Source organism: Apteryx mantelli, chromosome 9 (genome assembly GCF_036417845.1).
Source record: "Apteryx mantelli isolate bAptMan1 chromosome 9, bAptMan1.hap1, whole genome shotgun sequence".
Lineage (NCBI taxonomy): Eukaryota > Metazoa > Chordata > Aves > Apterygiformes > Apterygidae > Apteryx > Apteryx mantelli.
Genome location: NC_089986.1, coordinates 24,918,335 through 24,937,640, shown reverse-complemented (window position 1 = coordinate 24,937,640; position 19,306 = coordinate 24,918,335). Strand labels below are relative to the sequence as shown.

Below are 19,306 nucleotides of genomic sequence, written 5' to 3'. Positions count from 1 at the left end.
AATGAATGGATAATTTTCAGAACTCCTTTTCTATCCTCCCTGCTTATTTATCAACCAGCCGATCTGAAATTATGTTCTATGACCACGTCTTTTAAAGAGACTCACTCAAATCTGAAATACATCAGCTGTCATATTCAGAAATACCAAAGCTCCAGCTTCATTAAAAGGACTTCCCCTCAAATTTATCTCTGGGAAAGGCTTGTCTCATATAACAACAGTTTCCATCATATACGTACTGTACCTCTGTGTCTAATACTACTCCAAAGACTTCATGCATCCTCTGACTCTTCACAGTAGACTGATCCTTTCCCTTCTTTCTCAAAATGACTAACCCATGCAGGGTTTTTTTCTCCTTTAGTTTTTCCTTGTTATTTCTTTTCAGTCACCTGCTTCATTAACATTCAGTGCCATCTCACCACCAGTACTTCCATTTTATACTTTCAACCACACATTTCAGTCACAATTCCCATCATACATACCTATATCTTGCATCAATAGCTCATGTTCCTCTACTTGGTTACCAGAGTCTCTTTGCATTTATATACAAAGATTTCAATTCCTCTCACTACATCCCACTGTGTAGCCAGCACAGTCCTTTTTCTAATCTATAGGTCTTCCAAGTTCAGGAATACCAGTGTTCATGATTACCTCCATTTTCTTCTTCTTCATTTGTGGACCAACTACTCTTCTCTACAGCCCCATCTTCTGTTTCTCATTGCATTATTTTCCAGTACTGCAAATCAATTCCTCAGTTCTCAATTATCTTTTGTTTGCTCATCTCTGCCGCTGCTCTGTTCTCAGGAGTGTTGCTTCCATGAGTCATATTTGCTATCCACAGACCCACACTTCCAGCCCTCTTGTTCAGTACAAATCCACAAAACTTTCTCCTTTCTCACACCATGCTCTCACATCTCCTGAAAGATTTCAGTTATTGCGTGCAGTTACTCCTCTGTATCTACCGTCTTCTCTTGTATAACAGCATGAACAATCACCTTCCAGTGAGAACTCATGTAATGTTAATGTTCCACCAACAAACTCACAGCACCAGTTAAAATATAGTTACCCTCATGAAAAAAAGACTGTTCCTTTTGCTAACAGCAAAGCAACATTTCCCCAAAGTCTCAGTATTGAGTTTTCTGTGATCCTCTTGCTCCTTTTTTTTGGCCTTTTGAAGATTTTACTTATATTTAGCAGTTCATGCAGTAAATTATAATGGCTAGTTAAGTACAGATGTAAATACAGTTCCTCAAACTATACTCCTGCATACTACTGCAAGCAAGAGATGTGTTATAATGACACACTGCCTAAGCTAATTAGGCCAGCTGAACTGGCCAGCTAGACATATCCACAGCTGTTAGATGGTGCTGCTTTGAAGAAGAATTTATAAAATGAAATACCAATCAAGAAAAAAAGTCTAAATAACTACAGCATTTCCTTTTCCTCAGAGGTCTCTCTCTCCCATCACCCAGGAATACACCACCAGCCCCAGATTCAGCAACACAGTCACTTCATCTTTACTCAAGCAATATGAGAAACAAAAGACTACAATAATTAGAGCCTAAATATCCAGCAGTTAAAATCCTTAAAAGGTACTAGCCTGTTTTATTTTTTTCTTTGTATGAAATTAATATGTTGCATAACATCTGCTACTTTGCAACAAAGCCTGTTTACGTACTGGGCATGAAAACAGGCACAAACAAAACCCCAATGTCCTAATTCTAAGTTTGATACTTGCCTCCTTGTGCTTTTTTAGAGTTATTCTGTTTGCAAATAAACTTTGGAAGTTTCTGCAAGTCCAACTTTGTTCAACTGAACTACAAGCCTTGTTGGTCTGTCAGCAGCACCGATCATTAATCGGCCCAATAGACGGCTCCCGCATTAGGTAACAGCTTTCTTATCAGTTGTCACAGAAATTTTACTCAGTCAGCCTTAAACATCTGACTGATCACTGCAAGTGGATCCATGCAATGATCTAAAGATTCATCTACTTTACACATCATGTTTTTTAAAATAAAGACTGGGCATCTGATTCACTATCATCTTGGCAGAAACAAGTAAAAACTCTTAAAGTTAGAACCAGCCATACACTAGAGTTCATCTTAAAAAACAAAAAAAAAAACAACAAAAAAACCCAAAACATGCCCCAAACCAGATTCTTAGCTGATATAAACCAAGTAGCTGCAACGTTACTCTTTCTGATTCAACAGGACCTTCATCAAGACAATCTTTCTGAGATTGGTTATCTTATTTTCTTCAAGGGAAAAATTTCAGCTTACCCCAGAAATGGAATGAATTATCAAGTCAAAACATCTTTATGCTCTGAATTTTCCCAGTGATATTGCAAAACATTTTCTTAACTCTAGGGAGTTATAAGTACAAAAGTTACTGGAAAAAATTAAGTGCTGCTTAAAAAGTACCTTTTTTTTTTTTTTTTTAGTATTTTCTCAAAGTTGAATGCTTTCAATGAATGTTTCATTACCAGCTCTGGAATTACTTATAAAAATGCACTGGGATTTCCATGATTTCCCTCATCTGATGTGCAGGATTTCTGAAGTACAGTTTAAGAAGGGGGCAAAGTCACCAAATAAACAATGGCAGCAACCAAACGGAAGTTATGAGGGATGGGGAAGAACGTCATTCAGATGTCACCTTAATGTCAATACATAACCTAACTTACTCAGTAATATCTCTTGGCTTTATCAAAACATTAACCCTCAACATTTTAACATACTGAAAACTTAATATCTCAGGTACAGTTAAAAGGAGCAATAGAACCAGAACAAACGTGATTAGTTAAGATGTACTTCCCATTACGCTTCCATATTTAGGAGAAAAGCAGCTTTTATTTTTCTTTAGAACTTAAATACATGCAAAGTAATGAGCAAAAAACTCAAAACATTACAAATAAACCAATAATAAAATTAACTGAAATACATCTGGTATGAAGATTAAATTGGTTAACCAAAACCAAGACGGCAATTAGTCAATACTGTTCTGGCTCTGGAGATATTTCTAATGCTATGTTTTATTACAAGAACATGTGTAGGTACTACACTAACAGGGGAGAAACGCCTCCCCCCCCCCCAAAAAGCCCCACTATCTTAACTATCAGATTTCAATCTCATTTTTGATGAATTAACCCTTAAAAACTCCTCCTTGATCAAAATGACACAGCTTTTAAGTTTGAATGTTGATCTCCCCACCAAAGGTGCAAATTACTCAGAGAAAATGGTATTTGCTCTAAGCAGTTATGAGCTTTCCTACAAACAAAATTTAGATTAATTTATGTATGAGTTAAATCTTATCTTTAACACATCAATAACTGGCTGTTTTAACACTCATTTTGTTACTTGTTTCCTGGGTTTCGCTTTATTTGTCAGTCTGTGAACAGATCTGTCAATTAGCATTTACATCACAGACACTATCACATGTATTCTGAATATACACTTTCTCTCTAGACAGACATTCTTATTTGTATCTGTAGAAGCATGTGGGGCAACTTAAGGTGATTTAATTCAAAAGCAGACTTTGAGAATCCATTTTTGTACATCCTTAAGAGCCTATTTATCCTGAAAAGGTTTTTAGCTCATAGAAAAAAGAAGTGGTCTAAAGATAGAGTAAGATCTATTTTTTCAAAGAAATAACAGATCTGTGTAAAAGACAGGCAAGCACAGATTGAAAATTTCCAGAAGTGCAGCTAAGCTTCGTTTTTTGTGAGATCGCCAATACTGGAAATTGATTATACTTCTGACCTTCAAGGGACTATGTACAGAATATTTAAAATATATACATCTTCAAAATATTATCTGAAGAGCCTGAAGTCAGAGCACTGACAATGTTATGTAGCCCAAGTTTAAACAACTGCAGTATGTTAGCTAGAAGGCAGGAAGCGGGGAATTCAGTGGAAAAGGCAGTGCTGCAAGGAAAGAATGATCAGCTATTTACATATAAGCATTCATGAGTGCTCTTTATGTAATACCTTACCTTATCAAAGGGAGGGTAATTAATAGGTTGTTTTGAATATTCTTGAAATCTAATGTGCAAAGCTGTTGCATTTTCAGTGTAAGGGTTAGTCTGGACTGTTCCCATTGGATTTAACATTTCTTCAAGTTCATCTAAAATATTAGAACAATTAATATTATAGGACAGGAATCTACAAAAAGTAAAAAAACTCTGAAAGGCAATGATGCAATAAGAAATTGCTTCCTGTACGCAATGCACAGAAGCATATTTTGCTACAGAGAGCACTTTCTCCACAACGCACTGAATTTCTAGCATAAACTATCCTTCCCTCACATGCTCAGAAATGTTGAATTATCACCCAATGAGAAAGTGATTTTCTCTTTCCAAAAGAAATATAAAATAAAGGGAAGCTAAGTTATCCCTATACTGAGCCAAGCCCTTAATGCAGCTTCAATCCCAAAGAGATGTGAAGCTTCTGTAAATCGGCATATATTACCCCTATATCAAATAGTATGAAACAAAAGGAGTTTTAAGCCAGATTTCATTCAGCACTATAGCCAGGCTGACATGGTATTTCTTGTGGAGGGATGAAGCATGACATCTAGATTTCAGGCAGTCTTAGTAAGCAATCTGAATCTGAAGTGAATGAAGCCTTTTAAAAAAAAAAAAAAAAAAGAATTCTAATCCATGGTTTTTGCTGACTCAGATACTGTTAAATGTAATACAGCTTATCTGTTTGTCATAGCATAGGCAACCCCAAAAGAAGCAATAAAATCCAAACTGCATCATAAAACACAGGTGACAATACTCTGCTTTCATGCAATTTTCCTTCCACAATGAATGAAGCTTTTAGAACACTATTGCCAAACAGGTTCCCTTACAACACTTTTTGACTTTTATGAAAAAGATTAAGACTGTGTATATTTACCCACATAACACAAGTAAAGAGATGACAGACAATTTATGTGCTGCAATTAAATATTCCATTATCTTGTATTACTCTTTGGCCTCATGAGTAATTCAAGTCCAAGTCTTAAAAGTTAAACTTTACCAGGAAATGATGACCAGCTGTGCAGCATGAGTTCTCCATTCTTCAACTGTCCTTTATAATCAAATACCATGGTATTTACCCAGGCTACAGGATAGTGCTGTTCAAGGAAAGAATTTTTTAAATGGAAACTAAATTCCAGTGAACATTATAATGTAGCAACTACTACAAGATCAGTAAAATTAAGAGTTTTTTTTTTAAAAAAACAGTGCTGTCTTTCAGAAAAGCACATGCATAGCTTTCAGTACATGCTCAAGACCCACCAAAGACAACAGAACTTAATTTTAAGAGCGTCACACTGCCAGTGGCACACTAAAAATATACATTTCCCTGAATAAAAGCCTAGATGTTCATTTTTTAATTTTTAAAAAACCCTACCATATCTAGAGCTCAGAAGAAAACTAGCCTTTAAAATACGGTTCTTTAAATAGTCATTTTCAACTGGCTTACTAGCAAAATTTCAAGCCTTTTTCACCATCTGAAAAGTATGAGAAGGGTTTTTTTGTACTGGAGCATGTGACTCTTCATACATGCATTCTTTTTAAATACCATTTTTTTCAATTTTCACTCTTGAACACTAAAATGAGGACATGAAAGACTTCTGAATACTCAGCTCAATATAATTCAGAGGTACACTCAAGAAAAACAAATGAAATAATTACCACTTTTCCTGCTTTCCTAATGGTCTGGTATTTGGAAGGATTCATTGCCTTGGTTGACTTTTTAGTTTTCACCTTATCCATCACAGCATAAACTGCAAAGCAGAGCCTTGCCATTCTTGGTAGATCGCAGACATTTATTTCAAACTCCAGTATCTCATTCCAAACATGGTCACTTCTGCCAGATATTTCTGTGCTTACAATAGTCTTACAAAGGAGCTCTGTGCCATGGAAAAGACCAGCCCTAACATGAACCTGCAATAAAGAATTGAGAGGGGGGGGGGAAAAAAAATTTAAAGATTGCCACAAAATCCACCCACAGAACCTAGAGAATTCTGTACAGAAAATTCTACAGAACATATACATATATACCTTTAAGCAATATTTTTAACTTAAAAACAAACACTAAATTTGAGTTTTTAAAATAAAGCAAACCAAATCATTTTTGAAAACAAGTTCTTGGTTGTTTTGCTCTTAATGTTCCTGACCAGCATGTTATAGAAAAATAAATTACTTGTACACATTAAAATTAAATAGCATATTATATCTACTGCATGAAAATGGAAAACAGCTAACACTATTTAATAGCTGCTTCTTTTTTTACATAATGATGAGTAAGAGGTAATGTGAAAAATAAGAACTGTCTAAATATTATAGGTTAAAAAAATTTTAAACAATAACTTAAACAAATCATAAATTATTAAAATTAAAATGTAATTATAAATTAAAATAAATATCTTTTTCTTCTATACTATAGCAAATTCTTTCTGTAGAAATTATTTATGCTGAAAAACATAGCAAAATAGGTGTACTGAGTTATCCACCTTATTCATCATTAGTCAAAAAAAGCTGACTTTTTGACTTGTTCCCTCCAGAGTACTTCCTGAAAATAATTCATATCTAAATCAGTACTAACTTTAGATAAAGTCTGTCTAGAAAACAGAAGTGATGGTTCACACCTCAAACCAGTACGTCTTTCATTTCAAGGTTGAATTACCTATTCATCCTCTTTCTCCCTTCTCCTTCCACTCCTCTCCCCCATTAAAAAAAAAAAAAAAATTTAGCTTATAGATTCTCACCAAAATATTTCAGAAACACACAGAAATACTAGAGTCTACTTTAACTTATATTTAACTGTCCTTGGGCTGCAGCAAATTAAAAGCATGGTAATAACAGTGATAACTTCAGTAAACATAAGAAGGTCCAAATGCTAATTATGTTGCTAACGTACAAATTCTTTTATAATTCTAAAGTTTCCCTAGTAAAGTTTCCAGTCATTTCTTTTCTTCTGGTAAGAGACATGAGCATGAAAGAATCTCTCCCACAATATTATGCCACTCCCTTTTACAGCAGTTCCATATGAGGCGAAATATTTTACACTCACTAAAAAAAAAAAAAAAAAAGTCAGCCACACTTATTTGAACTTGAAATTCAGTTTGTTCTGAATATTGGTAAGATTTCTTTTCTTTTTTTTTTTTTGTCTGATGGAGTTTAATCATTTAAACCATTAAGTCTACAGCACTGGAAAATAAGATTTAAAAGCTCTCCACAGATTTTGGATCATTTCTTAATTTTTCCTGAGCAGCAAACCCAGGAAGATACTGATAAAGTCAGATCCAAAATGCTTCCAACTCATTTAAGATGCATATTAATATGATCTCAAAAAGTATGGTTGAGCATAAGATAAAATAAATTCTCTAGAGACTTGTACAAAGAATCCTGACGTTTCCTCTCGAATAACATTCAGTTTCTCTATGAAGTCAGGAAGGGAAAATGTAATGCATTTTCTGTCACCATGCTGTTAATTTGGGCGCGCTGCGGGGAAAGAGGAATAGAAGAATGGTTTGGTTTTTTGTTTTTCTGAAAGGGAATGGTTATTTGTAAAAGGCAATACTAGCTGGTAGATCAAATGTCATTCAATAGCAGAAGTGACTATGAATTATAAAGAAGGTTATTCTCCTCACATCTGAAAATGTATATAGATGAGAAAACTGCATTTTGATAGCCAATCCGAAAATATATTTGTTTAAATTATGCTACCTACCAAATTTTTCAGTTCTGAATTCCTTATATTATCACATACAACTAATAATCTCCTAACTGAAGGAACAAATACAAAATATCAATATACAAATACTTCTAACTCAATATACCTAACAGTGAAGGAAATTGTAGGAAACAGCCAACTAAGCAGAAACTGAGATTATTTTTCTGAATGTAAAGCCAAATCTCCAGGCAGAACAGATTTGAGCTCATCTAGTAGAGAAAAATCTTTGGTTTCTTCAGCTTAACAGGAAAATACACTTTTGATTTAAACTATATATAGAAATGCATGGACGGAAAGTTGTTGATCCTGACATCAGAAATCACCTGTAATAATAACAGTGTACATAATTCCCAGGAATTCTGTTTTGCCTGAAGCACCCAGAAACTGATGAGACCAGCTAGCCTGAACTACAAAAACAAGGAACAGGAAAGGAAAAGGGTGAGAAGCGAAGCCGCAGCTATTGACTCCAAAATTAAACACATTACAGGTCAATGCTAAGAAGTGGCTCACTTCTGCATTCCTACTTAATAACAGATGTACACAGAAAACTGCATGTTTCTAAGTTTCTAAATTCTTGAATAGTATCAGCAAGAATGACGACACATTAGTAGAGCACTATTAATCTGGCAGACGTTTCGCTTCTTACTACAAACACTGCATTTATGAATCTGTCGGTGGTTTCAGCAAAAAGGGATGAATATTGGCTTGATCCAAAGCACAGTGAAACTGAAAGAACAACAGCAGTGAATTCAACAGAATCAGGACTGGGGAAACAACTATGTTTTCAAGAGACAATGCAGGGAAACATGCACAAGCTTGCAAGGTTACTTCACACACCCTTATTTTGGGGTAACTACAGGACTTTCAGTTTCTAAGACATTAAGAAATCAAGAAATACATTTAAAATACTAAATACTGTTTAGATAGTCTCCACAAAGACCAATACTAAAGAAGAGCCAAATTTTGTTGTTCCTCCTCAAGCACAAGATAAACAGATTTTCTTTTTCCTCTAAAGGCATACTGAAATTAATCATAGCTCAATTTTTGTACATACAAAAAAAGAAACAAAAAACCCTTGACAGGTATGCTATCCACCCTCTTCCCCCACTCCCTTTCTTTAAGGGCTCCAAGACTCTACAGAATGTCAAATTAAAATAATAATACAACTAGCTAAACAATGGTTTAGACATAGGAAAGGCACACATCCATTTCCACAGTCATTGCCTCATGCAGTAAAATTGTAACTATGATTCCTTTAGCTATAATAATGTAGTATCCCTAATACTACATTAGCATGACAACAGCAAACCTCAATGGCTAATTTTGAATTTCTTTCTAATCTACATGACTATTTACTTAATTGTCTGCCAAACAAAATAAAGGAAATGAATGTTGTTCTATTTCAAGGGCTTTGTAAGGTCTTAAAAGTAATCGTGCAATAAATTCCCATGTGTTAACAACTTGTGGTCTGTAATACAGACAGAAGCCCAGTCATGTACATTTTACAGGAAGTGATAGCATATTTTTTTTTTGTGTTCAGCATGTTTAGAAAATAAAAGACAGACTATAGAAGCATGCAATCCATACTTAGACACACAGAATATAGTTTGGACTATACATAAATGTCATATTTCACTTTATGTTCCATCAAAAATAGTTTTATATTTAATCCACATTTGTTTTAGATGTTTATAGCACGACAGTTCAAATAGGCTTATTTCACACCAATATTAGTGCTTACAGATACCTTCCTAAAATCATGTACCATATTAGCAAATATGAACATAAGTGTCTGTAATTATATATATAAAATATATTATACTGTCTGTGATTATTAATAACACATAATACCCAACTTCAGACATATAAGCTATATACCAATATAACTGGGACTAGCTGAAAACGCCTACACTCTTTTGCTGAATTAAAACCTGTAGGATTTTGAGTTCAATAAACACTGAAAATCACCAGATAATGAACAGAATGTCTTCTGATACTAGGCGCTATTACTTACTTTGGCGTTTTCTTCTGTATTTAGTTTATAGCCCTTTAACAGAATAATCTTGAAAGGGTTGCAAATATCCCATACATTCTGAGAAGTGAAACAAAAAATACAAGTTTTCTCTTAATCAACGTAGCATACTGAGATCTATTTTACAAGCTAAACATCTTAGTGAAAGTCATCAATACAAACTAAAAAAAAGTATAATTTTAAAAATGAATAAGAGATCTTAAAAAAAAAAAATTTGGTTATCATAACTACTAGAGCACACTAGGTGCCCTAAATGGAAAGGGGTTAGGAAAAAATAACCATCTGAAAATACTGAGACAAAATAAGAAGATACATTGAGTAATATCTGCTGACAATTAAATATAACCCCTCAAATGTATTATTCATTCTGAATATATACCCGCTGTTTAAAACAAAAACTGTTTCATAGACTGTCCACATTTCTAAGAATGAAGTTATGCAAATTATAACAGTGTTACAAGGACATGACAAGTTTAACAACAAAGGATGTACCACCATATTAAAAGAAAAGTTAGACGGATACGATGGCAAGAGTTGCCATCATCCTATTTCCCATGCAATCCTTCAAGCAAGCAACAGCGAGCCCTGAGCAGACCCGGGAGGCCTACACTGGAAAAGAGAAGTAGTAGCAGACATTCAGGCATTGGTAGTTTATGTTGAACAAGTCACTGTTCCCTCTGAGCGTTAAATATTCTCCAGACGAACTCACAGTTGTTGTTCTTGTTTTTTTTGGTGGCAGAGGAAGAGGAAGGTTGGACGATTTTCGGTTTATGGCAGCTTCTATGGCAATCATCTCCTGCTCACACATTTTCTTTATGGTGCAACACTCGACGAGAGTCAGTTGAGGAAGAGTCCTGTTCATCACACAATTGCGGATGTACTAAAAACACGTGGAAAATAGTTGTTATAAACTAACTGAACATTCCTATAGCAAAGAATCAATAATATATTACAGGTATACAAAGGAATTGGGATATATGTTATATTTTATAATTGAATACACAGGGAAGCAGTGTGCAGACATGAGGAGGAAGCATAGTACTGCTCAGCAGGATCGCCTCCCAATGGCACACGGAGCAAGAAGAGACTGTGGCCAAGGCCCCAGAGTGTAACTGTTACAGTAAGTTCTAAAGAGTTTATGTACCTGAAATTGAATTAACGGGTGGTCACCAAAAACATATTCTAGCCTCCCACTAACTTGCAACACATAGTCAGCAGGATCAACTTCCTCATCTTCTTTTCCATGGATAGTCAAACGTTTTCGGATTGCCAGTTCATTCAGCTTGATGGGATTCATGTTAGGAGACACCTGAAAACTAAATACATCCTAACAAAACACAAACAGGAATACTGAATATCCATTTTTCATATCAGATATACAAGGCTTAAATTATAGCATGCACAATGAATACAATCTTTCAAGTCTGCCAAAATATCTACATAAATTAGAAGTTAAATAATTCAGATTCTTTTGAAAAACTGTTTCTAATATATTTGGATGAACCTCAAAAACAAGAGTTTCTAGGAAATACTTAACTATCACACAATTATGCAACTTTAAGCTATCTTCATCTGAATGTTCTTATACGTATCTCTTCAAATCTGAGCATTCAGTTTTGCCACTCAGGTAGAAATATGTTATTGTATTAAAAAGTCTTGTTCCGACACTTACAGTTAATCTACACATTGTCAATGCAAATGGAGCAGTAGTCATCCAAAAGCTGCAAAATGGTCAACCCCTAAGCTTTTATATTGCTTATACTTGTAAGAACACAGAACTTTATCCAAATTCAAGTAAAGCAAATCTAAGCAAACTTCATTTCAGATATTCCACAGAATCACAGAACAGTTGAGGTTGGAAGGGAGCTCTGGAGATCTAGTCCAACTCCCCTGCTCAACCAGGGTCACCTACAGCAGGTTGCCCAGGACCCTATCTAGATGGCTTTTGAATATATTTGAATATTTTTGTATTATTTTCAGAATTTCACTGAAACAGAATACATAGAGTAGCATATTTGGGGAGTTTCTAATAAAATGAAATTGATGTTTATTTAATTTTTCCATATTTGAACCAGTCTGGTTTTTGATTTGCGATTCTTTCAACTTTAAGTTAAGCTGCCAAGACTCGTTTCATGTGCATAAAATCAAAGATTCATTTGTTATCATCTTACCATAAACCACTGTCCATAGTGTTGAATGTATCAAGGAATAATTCAAGGTCCAATTTGCATGTGCTCATATATGTGTTTAATGAAGTCCTCAAAGCACAGATTTAAGCACATAAATCCATATTCACTGGATTGGGCGCAATTAGTTAAAAAGGCAATTGATTCAGCAGCTATTAAGAGAGTCTCCCTGAACTCTGAGCTTCAGGATACTGTACTAGAACTTTGCATTTTACAATGCAAATGGAGGAGACAACAAAACATGTACGTATTTCATGGTGTTTAGCAGTATTAAATGTGTTAATTTTTTTTTTTCTTTCTTACACTATCTTATTTGGAGAATTGGAGAGAAGAGGGGTAGCAGCCAGTACTAGTAGCATTCTGAATAAAACATTTTTCAAAGAAAATAGCCAGATCTTTTAGAAACTGTTTACATATTTCCATAGTTGCTCTAGTTTTGATTCTGTTCTAAACAGTTAAAGATAAGTTACTTTTTTTTTAATTAGCAAATAAAGGTTTAAATTAATTTAGAATTCCAAAAGTAAAAAAAAAAAAAACCTTCTGTTAAATCTTTTATCTCCCCTAATCTACCACATTATGTTCTACATACATTTATTTGCAAAGGTTCATTCAGAGGGTCTGTTTTTTGTTGTTTTTTTTTTAATTTAAACATTCACACACTGCTGAACATGTAAGAATTCTAAAAGCAATTATTTAGAAACAGAAAATGTGGTCTTGCTCGCATTCTTTTGTCTTGTGCTTTATTTATATAAAAGCTTATTGGTAAGAAGCCAAGCTGTCCAAATGGAAAAGCATAATCATAAATTCAGGCAAAATTAATTCAATATTTTCTCAGTTTCAAAACCGCATGGCTCACAACAGCTTCTTCCTTTCAAAATGCTGCCAAACTCTGAAGGCTTTCTTTTCCTATCATAACTGATACTGAGGAAGTCAGGGAATGCCACTCTTTCTTCCCAGAAAGCTGGCACTACGACAGCCGCTTTTTCCCCCCTCATTGCAGGCCCTCAGCTGTACGGCACAGCAGCAGGCACCAGTTTCATTCTCTTGCTCACAGAGCCCGTGAGGGAGCTTTGACAGCTCACCCATATATTCTAGGCAACAAGTATTTTAATCTTCTCCTCTCTGTCTTGTACAGCATTCCTACTGAAAGGACACAGCAGTCCCCATACTTTTCTTTAGTTCTCCTGTTACGATATTTAGTACTAAGTGCAAGTAGCAAAGTCTGGAGCAGAGTTCTTGCATTAAAACAGCTCAGATTTGAACTGCTCATAGCTTTGAAGGTCAGAACAGGCAGCAGAAGCATCTGAGGCATTTCAAGTGTCAGCCGTCCAAACTATTAAGGTGGCAGGCAAACACATTCTGCACCAGCAAGAACTTTTGTGCTGCTTTTGTGCCGTTTTCAAATGCACGTGACTGTAGTACTTTAAATCAAGAGCAGACCAAAACTCAGATATTTGAACTCACCTCTCATTCCCCCTGGACAATTACAAGTCCTTACTAAGCTGGAGATGGAATAAGGTGCTTCCAACCAACCATCCACGCATCCAACTTCAGCTAGTGTTGCTGGCTACCAAGTTTAATATTCACCCCTTCATTTAGCATTTCCAGAGTCAGACATGTTTTTACTACTTTGGATTTTTCTTCAGTTAATAAAGATGCTATCTGTAATACTATAGCTTTGTAAATAAAATTGGTTGAATCATCAATATCTAACAACTGGGTCAAAACACATACCAAATATAGTCAGATACATTACATGCTTCTGAGATTCTAAGTTTTCCCATTCTGATTCCTCGCTGTTATTAAAAAAGACTACAGTGTAAACAGGGGCATGAGGAATGCTGGACTCGAGCAGAATCATAGCAACTTCATCATCAGAAAAATAAAATAAAACTGTTATTCTAGGTGGAAATTGAAGTTTCCTTTTTCCTTTAAAAATAAGCTATGGGGTTTGTTTGCTGAACTATTAGGGTAATTTTAAGTCTCAGCCAATATTTTGTTTGTCTATATGTATGTCCAGTTTAGGGAATAGTAACTCCTTTTTTTTAACATATTTCTCAACCTAAATATTATCAGATTAACCCCAGGAATTTTCAGCAATGAATCACACACAAGTAGTGTGTTGAATACACTGTCTCCCAATCCCTAGTGAAGTAATGCAACAAAAATTGGCCCAAAAAAATTCTGCCAACTTTGAATTACATTTTACACTTAAATGAACAAGAACTAATACAGAAAATACGTTGTACAGTTAAGATAAAACATATAAACTATAATGGTAAAATTTTTCTGCTCCAGTTACACTGCTCTTGCTACATTCCCATTAGTACAGAACAACATACATATACAAACTATATGGTTATTGTCACATTATATACTGCATTATACAGTGGATTAGCATTGCCCTTCATCAGTTAATGTAATTTGACTTTAGAAGTTCAGTTCACTACTGCGAACTACTCTTCCTCACTTCCTTTCAAAAGTCAAGGACCCTGGTAAAAGAATCTGCATTTTAGAAACAAGTATCATAACATTAATGCTCTATTTCATTCACATCTTTGATCCATCACATGCTAACTCACACCAGAATCAAGAACAGTACAACTGGTCAAACATGACAATCATTCCTACCTGGCAGTTATCGAAATGAACGGCAACTACAAGATTTCCACTATAGAGCTTATCTTGGAAGCTCTCTTGGATAACAGGCTCCTGTTCTGGTGGGTAAGTGTGCTTTAACCAGTCCATCCAAGAGAGACCAACAAGCGACTGAATCCTCTCCTCACTGATTCTTCGCATTTTAGCTCGGAAGTCATTCACTTCAGGGTCTTGTAAGGCATCAAACTCATGGAGACCTACGAAAATTCAATCAAAAAGAATACCTAACTGCACAAATACTGCCTATCTATTCCATACCAGTCACACCTTTATTATCTTGAAGCTGCTCGAGTGATTTTCTTCATGAATCATCCCATCTAAAACAAGTGGTCAAAAGTGAGTTTAGCAAATAGCAAAAACCAATGTCTCTCTTAGGAAACATTAAATGGAAAAGCCAACCTCACCCTGATTTCAAGAGACTGAGAAAGCTCAAGTCTTCCCTTACAACAGCAAATGCAAGTAAAGCAAGGCAAATGCATTATGAAGACCATATATGGGAAGAAGTGTTTGCAAGTTATCCATTTTTCCCCCCAGAAAGATAACAACAGTTTTTAAAAGGCAAAAAAGGAGGAAAATAGGACTATAAATTAACAAATTACTCTTGGTTTTTCTTTGTGATTAAATCTTCTACTGAAGTCAAAATGAAAGGACTGAAAGTTAAACCAGCCCAAACCCAGTAAAGCTCCTTTTCTAAAATATGTAAAAAAAAAAAAAAGTATACACTGGATAGTCTACACAGCTGTGCTTCTTCAGTACTACATAAAGTATAGGTACCTGCAAGCGTTACATTTCTCCTGAACTTTGAAGGATATTGTCCAAATTAAACAAAGCACTAAACACCTTTTAAGAACAAAGCACATCAATTTTAGAAGCTTAGCCTGGAATGCTTTTTTCCCCACTGCTGAGGTACAGAATAGGGGCTAAATAAAGAAGCATCTTGCACAGCCATAATTAGCAAAATATTTATTAAAGAATGTGAATCTCAGAATCTGTCAAAAATCCTATGTCTGAATGGTTAAACTGGCAAACAGTTTCCATTGTCAGCTTTAACAAATAGGCAGACAGTGTACTGCTGAAATCTAAACAAAACCTGCAGTCTTTATAAAAGAGCTAACAATGGTTCATTGTTTTCAAACAAGAGGTATGACCTCACAGGACCCTGTCAATCTTTATTGTATAACGAAGCAGAGTAGATTTTAAAGCTGAAAATTCTGAAATAACATCAAGAACAAGTTACTGTGAAACCTTTAAAAATAGCTTTTCATTGTTTGCTGAAAATCACTGCCACAATTGAAAGCAAAAACAAGAATCATATTGTTAACCAACTCAGAAACCACATGCACCAAAACCAGAATAATTTCTAGTTTCTTCTGTATATTGAGTTTGCTGTTAAGCTTCTTAAGATATGGCTTTTCAAGTTATCATGCTTTCCTTCACTTAGCAATAACAGATTTTTTCCCACCATCTAATAAGATAAAATTTGCCCTCAAATTGTAGCAGCAAGGCAATAGAGTGCCGTAAAATAAAATGAAGTAAGAAATCCTTTCAAAGGCATTCTTATTTTGATTATGCAGTAACCCCTAAAAGAGCTATTTGGCCATCCCAATTCATTGCAGAGAGAAAAAGAGGATTAAGTAGTTATAACAAACGTAAAATCAGGTCACTGTTATAGAAACATATTTGCCATTTAACTTTTCAACCTTGTCTTGTAGACAAGTCAAAAGGTCATGCACAAGCTCTGAACTGGGATTTCACCTCCAGTCACATGATTTGTTTTTACTTGTAATAGCTCTACCAGATATGTTCCTTTGTTCAATTATTTAGATTTTTTTCTCTTCAAAATTACCTCCCATCAACTTTCAAATGCTTCACCTTGATGTGATAAATAGTAATTAAATTCTTTTAAATTATATCAATATTAGTTTAGAAAGGGAAGTTCTGGAAGACAGGATCAGAAATACTTCCTTTAATGTTTTTCCACTGTTACCTGCCCAAATAAGACCCTCAAGCAATATAAAGTTTCCCCTCCTTTTTCAAAAAAATGGAAAGTAAATGCAATTACCTTTGCCTATAAGGACACCTATTTTGGAATCCAACTTTTCTCCTGGATCACAATTCCTTGTCACTAGTTTAAGGACAGGAAGAAAGGGTCTAACATCACAAAGTCTCCGAGTTTCATCCTCTAATTCTTCATGTACAGCAGTCTGATTCACACATGAGAACATGTAAGAGTCAATTTCCATAAGGAGATGGAAGAGTGGATATGTATGCGCCTGCTTCCATAACAGCTGCAAAAAACACACACAGACATATCTTACAGCACTGAAGGCAACATGAATTTCCATTTATGTTCCCTGAAAAATATAAAAGTAAAGTGGCTTAAGAATAAAACGTTTGTTAAATTCTTCATTTTTATTGCTACATATCTTTAAACATTTGCTTTATCTTGTCTTTAGTCTTTGTTTTGAGGTTATTCTTAAACAGCAATTAATATGTATAAATATCCCTAAGGTAAAAAACACATAGGACAAGTACTGTGAGATGATGAGAGAAGGGCAGTGCTAACCCTCGTCCCGGGATTGACTCAGTCCATCTTGCATTGAACTCGCAGGCCCACAGGCTGCCGCTCACTACAGCGGCAGAGCGCGTACCGTCTCCCGGGAAGGGGTTCTCGTCTCCCGGGAAGGGGTTCTCGTCTCCCGGGAAGGGGTTCTCGTCTCCCGGGAAGGGGTTCTCGTCTCCCGGGAAGGGGTTCTCGTCTCCCGGGAAGGGGTTCTCGTCTCCCGGCTGGCAAAATGTCCCTCTCCTCCTTCCAGCCCTACAGCCTCCTGTCAAAGCCCTCCTCTCTCAAGACATCTGCACCTTAGTTTTTTTCTTATGTATTACCTAAATCTCAGTCAGGATGTGTAATTTAGAGGCTTGATACAGAGGATTTATATTGAAGAGTTTCGAGCAACAGAACTGATAAATGAGTGATCCATTTAAATATTTTGTAGTAGTGTGTCTCATCATTAAAGAATACTACAGAAGTAATACACGGAATAGTTGTACTTAAAAACTGACCATGTTAAGCACAAACCCCATGCACCTATTATCAGTAACTAAAAAAATATGAGTTCTTATTGGGATGAATAAAAGGGATCTTTACTTTTGTAAACTCATTTTAACATTCTTCTTTTCCTTAGAAAATACAAGTTATAGTTCTGCAGGTCCCAAATGCCCAATTTGCCTGCAATTAGTTTAAACGAGTTGTATGTCAAATCAAAATAAGGCACAAATTTCTAGATATTATTTTAGTTTTACTAATGCTAGAGTCATACTTAAAATGGCTCTAACACTAACACTTAACTCACGCACCTAAAATAACTTGAAAGCCCTAGAATAGGCTGGAACTATGCTTTCCAGTTTGTTCCTGAATATATATTTTTTTTTATGTAAATGCAAACAAACCCCCAAAATATGTTTTTGTTCATTACTGCAATACTGGCAACAAGCTCACTTCAGGCAAAGATTAGAACCAACTCCTGAATAAAAAATTCCCCTGTATGGAGATAACCTTTTACTAACACAACAGTGACATGCTTCCAGCCAGAATTATTTGAAGTATTTGAGTACACTCAACTTACTAAGTACACGAAACTTATTTGTTGCACCACTTCAATTATTAGAGGCACTCGTGTCTTCTAAAATATAAGTGGTCCACTTCATACAAAATATTTTAGCATCTACAAAAGTTTCATCTTACAAGAAATTATTTAAAACTACTACTGATATGAAGAAAAATACCCCTATAAACAAACAGCAGTGAAAAATGATGCACTTATTTGTTTACCAAGCAATGCAATGGAATGACAAATCACCCTTTTTATCTTCTTTTAGAAGTTTCCTATGCTCAAGGCGCAGATTACCTGGTGGTGTAATTCGCACAGTAGATCGCTCCAGAGTAACCTGCTGTTTGAATGCCCTCAAATGGTCATTATCTGATGAAAGTTCAGCAGAGTGTCACCTACTACTTAGTCCACAAAGCAAAAGGCTACACTACTGCATTAGATCTCCTCTAGACCAATCCATCCTGTACAAAAGGGAGGTTTCTCTCCTTTCCACCCTACCTCCATTTTAAATACCGCCTTGTGTTCTTTCATATTGCTGCCACCAGCTTGCAATGCTTACACAGCCACTAACACACAACTAATACTTCTCCTTTACTGAAGGAATTATTAGCTGTGGAGCAACATGATCTAATGGGTTAATGCACCATTTTTACGACTTCTAGCCTGGAGGAGGAATTAATTTCAACTTTAGAGATCTGCAGGATGCAAATGAAGGACACTATCTTTGAGCTGCAAAACACCAGTGCTAATCTTAATTTGTTTTCCTCATAAAGAGTGTTTCTAAACTTGCCTTCAGAAAGACAGCCTTCATAATATGAAGAAAATTAAGGCTGAAAAACTTCCACATTGAAAAATAACATGTTAAATAAAAATTATTTTTTAATATCTGTCATGATTTCCTTACATGTTCCCCTTCCTTCGCTTCCCTTAGACTATTCCCTCACTTTTTAAGAGATGGCTTTTGAGCCTACAGAACATGAGAAGTTCTGGGGAAGATGAATTTGGAGGAAATTCTTCAAGCAGTTTGCTTGTCATTTTGGCTACTGTCTTCAGTTTTAAAGAAATGCAATTCAGATCAAACCTAAATTGAGCTGTACCACAA

At 35.3% G+C, this 19,306-nt stretch overlaps 1 protein-coding gene across 1 annotated transcript in view; it reads right to left on the bottom strand.

Annotated features, from left to right (window-relative positions):
* PIK3CB (phosphatidylinositol-4,5-bisphosphate 3-kinase catalytic subunit beta) overlaps window positions 1–19,306 on the bottom strand; it is an 88,545-nt gene that overhangs the window by 28,987 nt on the left and 40,252 nt on the right. The window contains exons 4-11 of the mRNA XM_067301938.1: window positions 16,656–16,881; window positions 14,567–14,790; window positions 10,894–11,076; window positions 10,459–10,629; window positions 9,732–9,809; window positions 5,674–5,925; window positions 5,015–5,111; window positions 3,985–4,115 (exon numbers count right to left, since the gene is read on the bottom strand). Of these exons, the coding sequence (XP_067158039.1) occupies window positions 3,985–4,115; window positions 5,015–5,111; window positions 5,674–5,925; window positions 9,732–9,809; window positions 10,459–10,629; window positions 10,894–11,076; window positions 14,567–14,790; window positions 16,656–16,881 (1,362 nt within the window). The remainder of the gene's footprint in view (window positions 1–3,984; window positions 4,116–5,014; window positions 5,112–5,673; window positions 5,926–9,731; window positions 9,810–10,458; window positions 10,630–10,893; window positions 11,077–14,566; window positions 14,791–16,655; window positions 16,882–19,306) is intronic.